We start from the raw sequence: 14,856 nt of genomic DNA, 5'->3' as shown, positions 1-14,856 counted from the left end.
ACACAGTTCTTGTTTCTCATCCATTGATAGAGAAACTAGCAGGCTGGTGTCTCTCTCCCTTTTCTCTCTCTCTCTCTCTTCGACTGACCTCTTCAACAACGTCATTACGTCCTTTTTCTTCTATTGACGTAAGCACGCCACACACAGACACACACACACACACACACACACACTCTAAAAGGGACTTTCACCGAGTCCGTAACACTACCAATTCGCCGTGGATCCCGTGCATCCTAATCTTCCTGATCAGCCTACCATGAGGGACCTTGTCTAATGTCTTACTAAAGTCCATGTAGACAACATCCACTGCCCCACCTTCATCAATCACCTTGGACACCTCCTCAAAAAACTCAATCAAGTTTATAAGACATGACCTGTCTCACACAAAGCCATGTTGACAGTCCCTAATTAGCCCATGTTCCTCGAAATCTGAGTAAATCTTATCCCTCGGAATCCACTCCAATAGCTTCCCTACCACTGATGTGAGGCTCACTGCCCTATAATTTCCTGGATTATCCCTATTTCCATTCTTAAACAAAGGAACAACATTGGCTATTCTCTAGTCCTCCATGACCTCGCCTGTGGCTAAAGAGTATACACAGACATTTGTCAAAGCCCCAGCAATCTCCTCCCTTGAGCCTCTCAGTAACCTGGGATAGATCCCATCAGGGCCTGGGGATTTATCTGCATTAATGGTCTTCAAGAGACCCAACACTATCTCCTTCATGATTTCAAATTGCCCTGGCATATTAGAATACCCCACACTGATCTCACAATCATCCATGATCTTCTCCTTTGGAAATATTGATGCAAAGTACTCGTTTAGCAACATCCTCTGACTCCAAGCAAAAATTCCCTCTTGTATCCTTGAGCAGTCCTACCATCTCCCAAGTCATCCTCTTGCTCTTGATGTATATATAGAATGCCTTGGGATTATCTTTAATCCTTCTTTCCAAGGTCATTTCATATCCCTTTGTGGCCCTCCTAATTCCTTGCCTGAGTCCTTTCTGGCTTTCTTTAGATTCCTTAAAGGCCCTGTCTGATTTTAGCTTTCGAGACCTTACATATGCCTCCTTTTCCCTTCTGACTAAATTCACAACCTCTCTCATCATCCAAGGTTCACTTACATTACCATCTTTGTCCTTCCTCCTCACTGGAACATGCCTGTCCCAAACTCTGGTCAGCTAGTCTTTAAATGACTCCCATATGTCAGAAGTGGACTTACCCAATAACAGCTGTTCCCAGTTTACTGTCCCAAGCTCCTGTCTAATAATGCTGTAATTTGCTCTGTCCCAGTTTAGTACCTTCCCCCTAGGTCCAGACTTCTCCTCGTTCATGACTATCCTAAAACTTGAAGAGTTATGATCACTGTTTCCAAAATACTCTCCCACTGAAACGTCAGTCACCTGGCCAGGCTTGTTTCCCACTACAAGACCCCTCCTCCAGATGTACTATCCACACACAGTTTCAAGAAACCATATGGCAACTGCTCTGCCCGTGACTGCATGAAACTGCAGAGAGTTGAGGACACAGCTCAGCACAGCATGGAAATCAGCCTCCCCTCCATGGACTCTGTCTACACTTCTCACTGCCTTGGTAAAGCAGCCGGCATAATCAAAGACCCCACCCAGCCCGGACATTCTTTATCCCCCCCCCCCCCCCCATCAGGCAGAAGATACGAAAGCCTGAAAGCACGTACCACCAGGCTGAAGGACAGCTTCCCTCTCACTGTTATGAGACTATTGAATGGTTCCCTAGTACAATAAGACGGACTCTTGACCTCACAATCTACCTTGTTCTGACCTTGCACCTTATTGTCTACCTGCAATGCACATTCTCTGTAAGTATAACACCTTATTCTGTACTCTGATATTGTTTTACCTTGTACTACCTCAATGCACTGTTGCAATGAATTAATCTGTATGAACAGTATGCAAGACAAGTTTTTCACTGTACCTTGGTACATGTGACAATAACAAACCGATTTACTTTACAAATTCTGCCTTAAGTCTTTTGCACTGAGAAAGCCCCAATATTGGGGAAGTTAAAATCACCCACGACAAGAACCTTTTAGATCTTTCCGTAATCTGCCTACACATCTGTTCCTCTATCTCCCACTGGCCTATTCACCAAATTAATTCTCACTAGTCTCCGATAGATGCCCCTTCCCCTTTACCACTCATTTTCTCGATATATTTACGTTAAACTTCTGCAGTTTTAACATCTCTACTAAGTTCTTCTTTTTAACCCGATACCCCTTTTCAACTTTAATGACTCATTCTGTATCCCATTACTGCTTTTTCTAGCTCTCCCAGTCAACTGGATTTCTGTTTTTCCTTGCAGTTTGAGTTCAGACATAGCTTCCTCTTACTTTATTTACTAATATTTGGTAACAGGATAAGCCATTGTTTTGCTTTATTTACTGTACTCATTAACCAAGGACGTGTCCAATATTTGTATTGGTGGATTTTGGGAGGGACATTCTTGTGTATTGTTAATGTTAGGGCACAGAAACATTCATTCATGTCAGCATTTTGGAAGGGTCAGAACTCCTCTTGACACCCCCTGCTACATGTTGTTGGGGAGGAGCAAACTACAGTGAGAGGTAACATGGTGCAGTTGACCTTGTCTTGACCAAGGTGTTGGAATTTTCAAAGTTAGTCTTGTCAGTTCAGATGTGTGAATGTATAACTAAATTGAACTATCTGTTCACATCCAAAATATTGCTGTAAACCATGCTTTTTGACTATGGACATTGACCACCTGTTTCTGTCCTTGTAACTTAAAATAAAAACAAAAACATTGAGTTTCCGAAGATTCTTCCACCAGGTCTCCCCTTTATGTTTGCTGGCGCTGGGCTACAGCTCCGGGCTCACTTCAAACCACAAATATATACATACTGTAACCCTGCCATTAGCAGTTCAGATCTGCAGCGCACTCCAATATCAAATCCTGAACGTGGAAGTGAAACTTTTGCGCTTGTCGTATATGCAAAAGTTTGAGATGTAAATCCACTGTATTCGTTGACGTCGACAATTTAACAAGCCCGACTGTGGAAGAAAACTTAAATAAAATTTGGAAAAGAAATGGTCTTTAGACAATGTCCCCGGAATAAATGCTCGAAGAGAGGAATAAATTCAGCGACGCTGGGGACAGTGTATTTGTTACAAGAAACGGGAGGGATTTCGAAATCTCCAGAGCCCGGGTATTTCCCAAATTGGTTTCGTTTCTCTGGCGCGGTGAACAGCAGTCCCATTAACCTTCATTTCCATTCTTCACTTGCTGCGAGCTGTTGGAGAACAGGCTTCGGGTTACCTGCAAATTTAACAGCAGGGCGACTGAGAAAGTTCCATGTCAGGAATAAATCGTCAGCGTCTGGTTTTCGAACTGAAACTCGCTTTCGCCACTACTGCTTTAGACCATTCACATTGAAACAGAAAGTCAGAAAGTTGAAAGTGCAGGAGACAGAAGTCGCCACTTTGCTGAATTAATTCAGCTGTCGGGAGGCGGACGGCGCAGACCCGCAGGTAAATTTGCCTCCGCGTTTTCTTTCACACCTGGTTGCAGACTCCGGAAGCTTTCTCAGACGGATCGATTCCTTCGCTTAAGCTCCACAGATCCCCTGTGTTTGTATTTACACTTTGGATTCAGGCAGCAAATGCAGCTGTCTAGAGTCACGAAGAGACTGCTAAACGCAGAGAAAACTAGAAGGTTACTTAAACGAGGTTTTCTAATTGGTCAAAATTTTCTAGCAATCCAATGTAGTTGATGTGATTTACTGTTTTGTGTACAGTTCCACACAATTCCTGACAAAACCTAGCTTCTGATGCACATACAAAGTAACATGGTGTTTCGTTGGATTTCTGAATTTTTCAAGTATTTTTTGTATACTGTGCTTAAATCAGCAGGTGAACTGAATTCTGGAAATGGATTTAAAACCACAAGTATATTTGTATTTCAGTCTGTTTGCAAGTTTACACTCTGCACAAGGTAAGTACTGAAATGCATGTCAGTAAATAGCTCGTTCAACACTGATTGTTAACTTAGGAACAGAAGTTGATGAAAGTTCCTGTTTCACAGAGTTCGTGGAGTTGAAGTGCGAGGAGTCAGTGACAGGAATATTTAATGGGGACACTGTACTGCCATGCAGCCTGAAAACAGCAAAGGAAAGCAGATTTACAATTGAACTGCGTAAAGACAAAGACTTTACTCCTCTTTTTACCTTTGACACACGTAAACGCGGCAGTGAAGCTCAGAGTCGAATTAAATTACTTTCTCAAGATCCACAAAATATATCGCTGGTAATCCAAAATACACAACTTTCCGATAGTGGGAACTATACTTACACTGTGAAAACCAATCTTGGACATGCGCAAGCTGTGATCAATTCAGTGGTTAAAGGTGAGTAACAGTGTACTTACCCTGCTATTTTTTTTCATTTTGAAAACCGGTTAATTCTAGCAGACAGTAAATTGCAGTTTTACTCCCCTAATACACCTTGATTTGTGAGTAAGGTGAATGAACACTGTATTGAGAATCTTATCTGCAAAAATGAAGAATGACTCTGCATTTATGTGGCAGGTATCACATCTTCAGAATGACCCAAAACATATCCCTGCCATTGCAGCCAAGCCCATTATATCAGCAAGCTCATCAGGTACCTGGTACATAGAAAATTTCCTCTGATGGCAGATGACTGAACAAATGAGTGGATGACCTGCATCAACGTATGTTGGCAAAGATACTTTGGCACTAATGCTGAGACTTGCCCAGGTCTCCCCTTCATTAGTAGTGGCATCTTCCACCCATCTCCCACATGGAGTGGCTGCCCCAGTGCTGCACTAGTAGTGTCCTCTTGGAATCCAATTGCACAGCATAACCTTTTGCAGGTCCCCCAGCTCTCTGATGGGAAATCTGTCCTCAGAGCTTATGTCAACTTAAAGCTGGTGTAAGCATGGCAGTGCCCATTCAAATGAATGGGAGAAATTGTCTCCTTGGGAGAAAGGCAAGTGGTTATGGTTTCCTTTGTGTGGAGGTGAGGTTCAGCTTTTAGATGCAAAAATATAAACTTTTTAAACTTTATTTGTATGTTGCTGAATGTTTGTGAAAATGAAAACCTCTGAGGCAGGGTGCAGGGTCTCGAGGGTTGTCACAGCTGTTCTGTGAGTCCTGGAGGCTACCTGTGCTGGGATAGCCCTTGTGCTGCACCGGACTAATCTCAAGTGCTAAGCGCTGGACTCCTAGAGGGAGATCATACACAGGGACCATGCTGGAACAACATGGCAGGAAGGGCAAATTTTGGGATAATGAAAGATCCAATCAATATTATTAAATAACAAGATGTAATCTTTTTAGCTCCATACAGTTTGCCAAAATTGGAATTTAATTTGACAAATAAGGAAATGGTGGTCAGTTGTGAAACGACTGGATATCCTCCTGCTCAGATTCACTGGATTGTCAATGGAGAAAGGAAGCTTGCATCTGAGTCAAAAACCTACCATGAGAAAACCTCCCAAGGTCTGGTCAATATCACCAGCATACTTACAATCACAAAATCAGAAAATAGCCAGATGCTTAACTGTACTTGCGCCGTGTGGAATGAGGAAGAGAATAAATATGAAGTGAAGGAATATTTCTCAGGTATGTTCATAATCTTCTTTTTCATGATTGGGAAAATGATTGTTTAAATAATTACTACTGTATTTATTGTTCTCAATCCTGCAAACCTGGTGAATATGAACTTCCAGAGGACCTTTGATTGAGTGTGACAGAAGGAAAGTATGACACCAATTTGAGCACATGTTATAAGATGGTCTGAGGATTGGGTAATGGACAAAAAAAAACAGAATATGAATAAACTGGTCATTTTCAGGCTGGGAGGCCATGACAAGTGGGGGGTTGCAGGAATCAGTGTTAGCTATTTGGAGCAACACAGAAAAGGCTGGAGGAACATAATGGGTCAGGCAGTGTCTATGGAGGGAAATGGACAGTTGACATTTCGGGTTGAGACCCTTCATCTGGACTGAAAGATAGCAGGGAGGTAGCCAGTAGAAAGGGGTGGAGGGAAGGGGTGGAGCAAGAGCTGGCAGGCGATAGGTGGTCCAGGTGAGGAGGGGTGATGGGCAGATGGGGGAGGGAAGAGTGGGAAGAGCACCAGAAGCTGGGAGGTAATAAGGGGCTGAAGATGATGGAACCTGATAGGAGAGGAGAGCGAAGCATGGAATCAAGGGAGGGAGATGCAGAGGGCAGATGGGACTGGTGGGGCAGGGGAACCAGTGGGAGGAGTCTGTGGACCAGTGATGGGCAAATGGAAAGGGTGGAGAAGGGGAAGGAAATGGGGTGATGGGAGGTGCTGGGGTGAATGTGGGAAGAGCAAGGAGAAAGAAAAGGGACGGAGGGGAGCAGTTACTGGAACTTGGAGAACTCAGTGCTCTTGCCATCGGGTTGTAAACGACCCAAGCAGAATATGAGGTACTGTTCCTCTAGTTTAGGTTTAGCCTCACCCTAGCAGTGGAGGAGGATGCAGACAAGGACATCGCAGATGGAATATAATGAGAAAAACTTTAAGGCCCCTTTGGTAGAAAAAAAACATTTTTTAAATGGTGAGAGATTGAAAGCTGTTGGTCTTCAGAGGAACGTAGGCATCCTTTGACACAAATCACTGAAAGTTAACATCCATGTAATGCAATGAGTAAAAAACCAAATGATTTATTAGTTTTTAATTGCATGACGATTTGAGTTCAAGAAGCGAGACGTCTTGCTCCAATTACATAGGGCCCTGCTGAGACTACATTTGGAATCCTGTCTGCCTTCTCAAGGTGCAATATATTTGCAATAGAGAGACTGGAGCAATGGGTCACCAGGTTAATTTCTCGGACAGTGATGTCGACCTATGCCTCCTTAAATTTAGAAGAATGAGTGGTGATCTCATTGAAATGTATAAAATTATCACAGGCATTCTCTGGACAGATGTTGGTTGACATTCCCTGGTTGGAGTGTCTGGACCTGGGGTCAGTTTCAAAATTCGGGATTGGCCTTTCACCACTGAGATGAGAGGAAGGTTTTTCACCAGGGATTGATCAGTCTACCCATGAAGGCTGCAGAAGCTGTGTCACTGAGTTTGTCCATGTCAGAGATCGATAGAAGTTTGGCTATTTAGAGATACGGAGATAGTGTAGGAAAATAGAGCTGAGATAAAAGCTATGATCTCATCGAATGGCAGAGAAGGTATAATGTTTTGATTGTCCCACTCCTCCTTCTACTTCTTATGGTTTAGTGTTCCAAAGGCGATATTTAATTCCTATGACTATTTGTCCTGGGATGGTTGTGGGATTCCTTTTAAATTGTTGCAATCCTATTCATCATAGTTTTGTTTGAAGGCCAACATGTCTGATATTAATTTAATAATTGCAGGAGTATGACACCACCATTCTTCTGAAGGACTGATGCTGAAATTTACAGTTTTTTTCTGCCAATTTTTAGTTCCAGATGTGAATAAATCGAACCATGATCAACGTAGTGCAGAAAAGAAGAAAAAAGTTCTCACAGCGGTCTATGTCGTTGTTGGAGGTCTTTTAGCTGGAATACTCATCCTAGCTCTTTTGCAAGTCTGGAGAAGGTGCCATTCAGGTACAACATTTGAGCAAATGTCTGATTCCAAGTAAAACTTCTGAATCTTTGTTATAGAAGGTCTTAATCTTTGGTATTAAAATGCCCATGGATAACCATTTATTAATATAATACATGATTTGGTAACCTGTGAAATATTTCAAACTTCTATGATTGCCAAAATGTAATGACCTTCAGGTGGTAGGTCAAAGTTGTTGGTAAGGCTGTGTTCAAGGAAAGGGTAAGCACGGACATTACACACTCCATAATCATTCAACAAGTGTATGTCTGTGTGTGTTTGCCTTCCAAAACCTAGCAGATTTGAAGTCCTGTGCACACACCTGGAAAGGGATGGGTCGATAAAGTACCGACATAAACCACAGTAAATTATGGCACCAATTTACCAATTCAAAAGTCCAGATGAAATTAATTCAAATCCTAGCCTCACAATGTGGGAAGTTCTTCACCATACTCACACTTTCACTTAAAGACTCACCAGGTGAGCCACCTTAGAAAGCTCTTGTGTACCTTCTGCAGTCATCAAACCACCATCATATACAATGGACCAAGTATTGTCAGTTAGTGATGGGAAAAACAAATGATGCTGGAGAAGAAATGAAGTATTCTCTAAAAATAACAGAAGCTTTTAAAAGCATAATTTCTGTGTGAAATATGCTGCTGGCAGAGTTGACATTTATTGCCTTGACTAAGTGTTTATAGGTCTCTTTAGTAGTTAACTGAGTGAGTGACTTGCTAGTTGAGAGAGCGCTGGAGGAATGTTGTCAAATAAAAGCTAGACCAGGTAAGGACAGTGTTTTTTCTTGTCTAAAGGACATGAATGAGCAAGCTGTTTTTTACCACAGTGGTCTAAAGGTGATTAAATCTTTATGGTTACAGTTACTGCCAGCAGGCATTATTTATGAAACTGGATTGAACTTCCCACATTGTGTGGCGAGGATCTGATTTAATTTCACCTGGACTATTAGTTGAGACCTTTTGAACCAGTAAATGGGTAACATAATTTTCATATTACAGTCACCTCCTATTGAGTAGGAGCAAAATATTATATGTAGAATGATCCCAGTCTCAAAATTGCAACTATTTTGAATCCCATTTGTTAAAAAAAAACATTTTATTGTTGGAATTACCTGAATGTTACAGAAAATGTAAGAATTCTTTATTACTATAGTTATTATCACTACCTAAATATGCATGATTCGGAATTTAAGAACCATAAGGAAAATGAACTTCTTTTTTACATCAAGAAATATTAACTTACTTCAAATTAATGTAACATAAATAACAAATTATTTGTTTTCTTCTTTTGTTCTTAGTTCAAAGGATCTAAACAGAATCTGAAGACTTAATGGTACTGTATTTTTTTTACAGAATCAGCCCGGGAACCATTTGAGCAGCAGGTCCCTCTCAAGAACGGTGAGTGTATTTAAAAAGCTTAATAAGTGGAGGGCAACCGAAGGGTTAAGCAGAGTGTTGAGTAGTTGATTAGAGGGAGTGAGTACTTGAGATAATTGGCAGGAACAAATATAAGGAGGGGTAACTGAAAAGGAGTGGCTAATGAGGAGTGGCCCAGGGTAGGAGTAGAGCTTTGAGGATTTGGCTTGAGAGGCTTCGGTGAGCTTGCTCCCAGAGAGGTAAGGCTGGGTAAGTTCCTTTAATTAAGTTAATTAATGTAGGAGTAGGTAATGAAGGCAGCAGTTAGGGCAATTAAGTGCTCTGTATGCAGTAAGTGGGAAGTCAGGGATGGCACACTCGTCCCTGATAACTACACCTGCAAAAGGTGCATCCAGCTGCAGCTCCTGACAAACCGAGTTAGGGGACTGGAGCTGGATGAACTTTAGATCATTTGTGAGGTGAGGCAGAAATAGACAGGAGTTTCAGGGAGATAGTCAATCCTAAAAGGGGTAGGTAGCTGGGTGAATGTCAAGAGAGGGAAGGGGTATAGACAGAGTGCCCCTGTAGACGTTCCCATCAACAATAAGTATACTGTTTTGGATACTGCTGGTGGGGACGACCTACCAGGGACAAGTTGTAGTGGTTGCATCTCTGACACTGAGACTGGACCCTCAGCTCAGAAAGGAAAGAGGGCACCAGTAGTGATAGAGGATTCGATAGTTAGGGGTGAGGTAGGAGGCTCTGTGGAAGAGATCGAGAATCCCAGATGGTCAGTTGCCTCCCTGGTGCTAGGGTCTGTGATATCTCAGATCGATTTCTCGGTATTCTCAGGAGGGAGGGTGAGCAGCCAGATGTCGTGGTCCATGTAGGGACCAATGATATGGATAGGGAGGAGGAGGTATTATAAAGAGTTAGGTGCAAAGTTGAAGGACAGGACCTCCAAGGTTGCAATCTCAGGATTGCTACCTATGCCACGTGTGAGTGAGGCTAGAAATGGGAGGATCATGCAGCTAAATATGTGGCTAAGGAGATGGTGCAGGAGGGAAGAATTGTTTTTGGACAATTAGGCTTCCTTCCAGGGAAGGTGGGACCTGTTCTGATGGGATGGTTTACATCTGAACTGGAGGGGGACTAACCTACTTGCGGGTAGGTTTGCTGGTGCTGCTCCAGGGTGTTTAAACTAGATTTGCAGAGGGAGGGGAACCAGAGTGTTAGAGCAGATAGTGAGGTAGAGGAGGAAAAAGGTCATGTGGGGACTGCAGGTATAAACAAAAATCAAAGGTTTGTATGTGATCAAAATGTTCTCAAGTGTGTCTATTTCAATGCAAGGAGTATTGTAGGTAAACTAGATGAGTTTAGGGTGTGGATTGGCACCTGGGATTATGACATTATTGCTATCAGTGAGACTTGGTTGCAGAAGGGGCAGGACTGGCAGTTTAATGTTCTGGGGTTCTGTTGTTTCAGATGTGATAGAGGGGGAGGGATGAAAGGGGGAGGAATGGTGTTACTAGTCAGGGAGAATATCATAGCTGTGCATAGACAGGACAGCCCTGAGGGCTCATCTACAGAAGCCATATGGGTGGAGCTGAGGAAGGGGAAAGGTGTGACCATACTATAAGTTTGTATTATAGACTGCCCAATAGTCAGAGAATTGGAGGAGTAAATCTGTAGAGAGAAAGCAGACAGATTGTAAGAAACAAAGTTGTAATAGTAGGGGATCTTAACTTTCCACATACTGACTGGGACTCCCACACTGTGAAAGGGCTGGATGGCTTGGAGTTTGTCACATGTGTTCAGGAAAGTTTTCTAAATCAATACATAGAGGTGCCAACAAGAGAAAATGCAATACTTGATCTCCTATTAGGGAACCAGACAGGTCAGGTGACAAATGTGTAGGTAAACACTTTGGGTTCAATGACCATAATGTCATTAGGTTCAAGTTAATTATGGATAAGGATAGGTCTGGTCCTCGAGTTGAGGTTCTAAATTGGAGAAAGGCCAATTTTGTGGAAATAAGAGGATCTAGGAAGAGTGCATTGGGATAAGTTGTTTTCTGGCAAGGATGTGTTCAGTAAGTGGAAGGCCTTCAAAGGTGAAATTTTGAGAGTGCAGAGTTTGCATGTTCCTGCCAGGATTAAAGGCAAAGTTAACAGGCATAGGGAACATCTTGGTTTTCAAGGGATATTGGAGATCTGGTTAAGAAAAAGAGGTGTATAAGCAGGTATAGGCAACTAAGAACAAATGAGGTACTTGAAGAGTATAGAAAATACTGAAGAAGGAAATCAGGAGGGCAAAAAGAAGACATGAGGTTGCTCTGGCAGATAATGTGAAGGTAAACCCAAAGGGTTTCTACAAGTATATTAAGAGTAAAAGGATAGTAAGGGACAAAATTGGTCCCCAAGAACATCAGAGTGGCCAGCTATGTGTGGAGCTGCAGGAGATGGGGGAGATCTTAAACGGTTTTTTGCATCAGTATTTACTCAGGAAACTGGCATCGTGGATATGGAAGGAAGGGAAACAAGCAGTAGGGTCATGGAACATGTAGAGATTAAAGAAGAGGAGGTGCTTGCTGCCTTACAGCAAATAAAAGTACATAAATCCCCTGGGTCTGACATGATATTTCCTGTGACCTTGAGAGAGACTAGTGCAGAAATTGCAGGGTCCCTGGCAGATATACTTAAAATGTCCTTAGCCACAGGTGTGGTGCTGGAGGACTGGATGGTAGCTCATGTTGTTCTGCTTAAAAAAGGCTCCAAAAGTAAACCAGGTAATTACAGGCTGGTGAGCCTGACATCAGTAGTAGGTAAATTATTGGAAGGTGTTCTGAGAGATTGGATATACAAGTATTTGGACAGCCAAGGGCTGATTAAGGATAGTCAGCATGGTTTTGTGTGTGGTAGATGGTGTTTAACAAATCTTGTGGAGTTTTTCGAGGAGGTTACCAAGAAAGTAGGTGAAGGAAAAGCTGTGGATGTTGTCTACATGGACTTTAGTAAGGCCTTGGACAAGGTCTCACATGGAAGGTTAGTTCAGAAGGTTCAGACACTAGGTATCCATGGAAAGGTTGTGAACTTGATTTGAAATTGGCTGTGGGGGAGAAGACAGTGATAATGGATGATTGTTTTTCAGACTGGAGTCTTGTGACTGGTGGTGTGCCTTGGATCTGTGATGGGGCCATTGTTGTTTGTTGTCTATATCAATGATCGAGATGATAATGTGGTAAATTGGATCAGCAAGTTTGCTGATGACACTAAGATTGGAGGTGTTGTGGACAGCGAGGAAGGCTTTCAAAGCTTGCAGAGGGATCTGGACCAACTGGGAAAAATGGGCCAGAAAATGGCAGATGGAATTTAATGCAGATAAGTGTGAGGTGCTGCATTTTGGAAGGACAAATCAAGGTAGGACATAAGCAGTAAATGGTTGGGCACTGAGGAGTGTGGAGGAACAAAGGGATCTGGGAGTTCAGATACTTAATTCCCTGAAAGTGGTGTCACAGGTAGACAGGGTTGTTAAAAAGGCTTTTGGCATCCTGGCATTCATAAATCAAAGTATTGAGTATATGAGTTGGGATGTTATGGTGAGGTTGTATAAGTCATTGGTGAGGCCAAATTTGGAGTATTGTGTGCAGTTCTGGTCACCCAACTATAGGAAGGATATCAGTAAGATTGAGAGTGCAGAGAAGATTTACTAGAATGTTGCTGGGTCTTCAGGAGTTGAGTTACAGGGAAAGATTGAACAGGTTTGGACTTTATTCAGAAGAATGAGGGGAGATTTGATAGAAATTTACAAAATTGAGGGGTATAGACAGTAAATGCAAGTAGGCTCTTTCCACCTAGATTAGGAGAGATAAGTACAAGAGGACATGGCTTTAGGGTGAAAGGGGGAAGATTTAGGGGGAAATTCTTCAGTGGTGGGAGTGTGAAACAAGCTGCCATCTGATGTAGTAAATGTGGGCTCCCTCTCAAGTTTTAAGAATAAATTGGATAGATACATGGACAGGAGAGGTCTGGAGGGTTATGGACTGGGTGCAGGTCAATGGGACTAGTGGAATAAAGTTTCAGCACAGTTAGAAGGGCCAAATGGCCTGTTTTCTGTGCTGTAGTGTTCTATGGTTCTATAGTGTGTTTGATTTCAAACATTAGGCTTATTTTAAACACACGTCACTATTTTCATAATTTATTTGCTCTTCTTTAGCAGCTTGAATAATTCCTCATTCCGATTTGGAAGATTGCCCTGCTAATTTCAATCTCACACCAATGAACCATTTTGTGATGTGATATTTCATATGTTTGCTTTTCTATTTGCAGCTGTGAAACTGAACATTTGCCACAGAGATTGTAAAAAGCACCATGACCTTCCCCTGCAATAAACTGAAAACAAGAATTCTGCTCTTCTAATTTAGTTCTTGGGCAAAATGCAGATCTGGATTTAACTCTGGCACTGTTGAACTCTTCACCATTATTCTTGTCTGAAGTTAACAATATTACATTGATTATTACCACTTTGATAAATCACAAAAGACTGGACACCAGAGAAATCAGTGAGTCCCAAGGAACAAAACTGTTTAACCCCTGAAATGCTAAGTAAATCCGTGTGTGACACCACCATAAAACTGTGAAAAGAGAAGAAATTCTTAAACTCAGTTGAACTTCGAAAGTTTGCTTCCTGTTGGCTGAAAAGAAGGAAACAATTTTCTGCTGGACTGTACTTCTCATGAAGTGAAAAGGAAATGTGGTTTGTAGTCAGCTTCAGTGCAAAAATAGCAGAGAGCATTGCCTCTATTTTCAGAATTATGTAAATATTATATCCACAGTTTTTAACATTCATGTGCATTAAATTGTTTTTGTACATTGTCTTTTGAGCCAGATGCGGGTGAATACATGTGCAATATTGTCATAGAATATAATTTGACCAGTGATCTTTGTTTTTAAGGAATGGGATATCTAAATTCTATAAAATATTATTGAATTTCTACTTTAATCTGGTTGTATGTAGATAGCCCACTTATAAAGTTTGAGTGATCTGTTATACATGTACTAATATTCCAGTGATTTTCTAAAATTCATAATGTTTCTTTCATCCTGAAAATACTTTGATAATTTAACAGGAGTTGAACCATCTCTGACTTGCCAACCTACACTACTGTGTGTGAGCCATACCAATGAATGTGAGCTGGCTATTTAACAATGTGAGGTTTCACAATCAAGCCCTAATACTCAGAATTTGGTGATGGCAATCTTAAAATACAATGAGTGCCTCCAATAATTTTACAAGGATCTACTGTTCAGTTGAAGTGACTATCTGATTCAAACAAAGTAAATTGTGGTCATGTTTATGCAAAGTGAGGTTTTACCACAGACTGTCATGTTAGAATGGGCCTGGTTGTGTTTCTTTTGCTTGTTTTATTGCCAGAAGAGGTGACAAGCTATGGAAAATTTATTTTTGAATTGTTTTGTGGAGTGTGTAGCATTGTTACTGTTCTAGATCAGGAAATAAATAGTCTTGTACCACCTTTGACTTCTTTCTGTTATGTGATTACTTTGTCAGCTGGTTGAACCACATGATCTTCCACCAGTCCCAGCCCAGGGATTTTCAGCCCATTCACATGCCTTCCATTTAAGTGAGGACCCATGCCTTAAATTGGTAATTATTTAATCAACAGAATTCAATTCTCAAATATCCACAGTGGGATTTATATTCGGTGACTCCAGATTAATAATCCAGTCTTTTGGATTACTAGCCCAGTCACACAACCATTAAACCATTGTATTCCATTGCCTGTTGATTACTTCTCTGATGATAGATTTTATTACAGAAGAGTGGTGTCATTTCTAA

The 14,856-nt window shown here is 41.6% G+C and overlaps 1 protein-coding gene across 1 annotated transcript; it reads left to right on the top strand.

Annotated features, from left to right (window-relative positions):
* Positions 1 to 2,837: 2,837 nt before the first annotated feature.
* On the top strand, positions 2,838 to 14,520 carry LOC127579948 (programmed cell death 1 ligand 2-like). Its single transcript, XM_052033024.1, has 7 exons — positions 2,838 to 3,527; positions 3,906 to 3,990; positions 4,081 to 4,401; positions 5,356 to 5,640; positions 7,483 to 7,629; positions 8,998 to 9,042; positions 13,329 to 14,520. The coding sequence occupies exons 2-7, from the start codon at positions 3,927 to 3,929 to the stop codon at positions 13,388 to 13,390; spliced, it is 924 nt and encodes a 307-aa protein (XP_051888984.1). The 5' UTR covers positions 2,838 to 3,527; positions 3,906 to 3,926; the 3' UTR covers positions 13,391 to 14,520.
* The last annotated feature ends 336 nt before the right edge of the window (positions 14,521 to 14,856 follow it).

Source organism: Pristis pectinata, chromosome 18 (assembly GCF_009764475.1).
Source record: "Pristis pectinata isolate sPriPec2 chromosome 18, sPriPec2.1.pri, whole genome shotgun sequence".
Lineage (NCBI taxonomy): Eukaryota > Metazoa > Chordata > Chondrichthyes > Rhinopristiformes > Pristidae > Pristis > Pristis pectinata.
The sequence above is the reverse complement of the archived record's forward strand: the minus strand, read 5'-3'. Positions and strand labels throughout refer to the sequence as shown.

Excerpts from the sequence above, each read along its gene's own strand:
- LOC127579948 (XM_052033024.1), top strand. The coding sequence starts at position 3,927 with ATGGATTTAAAACCACAAGTATATTTGTATTTCAGTCTGTTTGCAAGT. Across the intron at positions 3,991-4,080 it reads AAGTTTACACTCTGCACAAG|AGTTCGTGGAGTTGAAGTGC; the intron begins GTAAGTACTGAA and ends CCTGTTTCACAG. Across the intron at positions 7,630-8,997 it reads CTGGAGAAGGTGCCATTCAG|AATCAGCCCGGGAACCATTT; the intron begins GTACAACATTTG and ends TTTTTTTTACAG.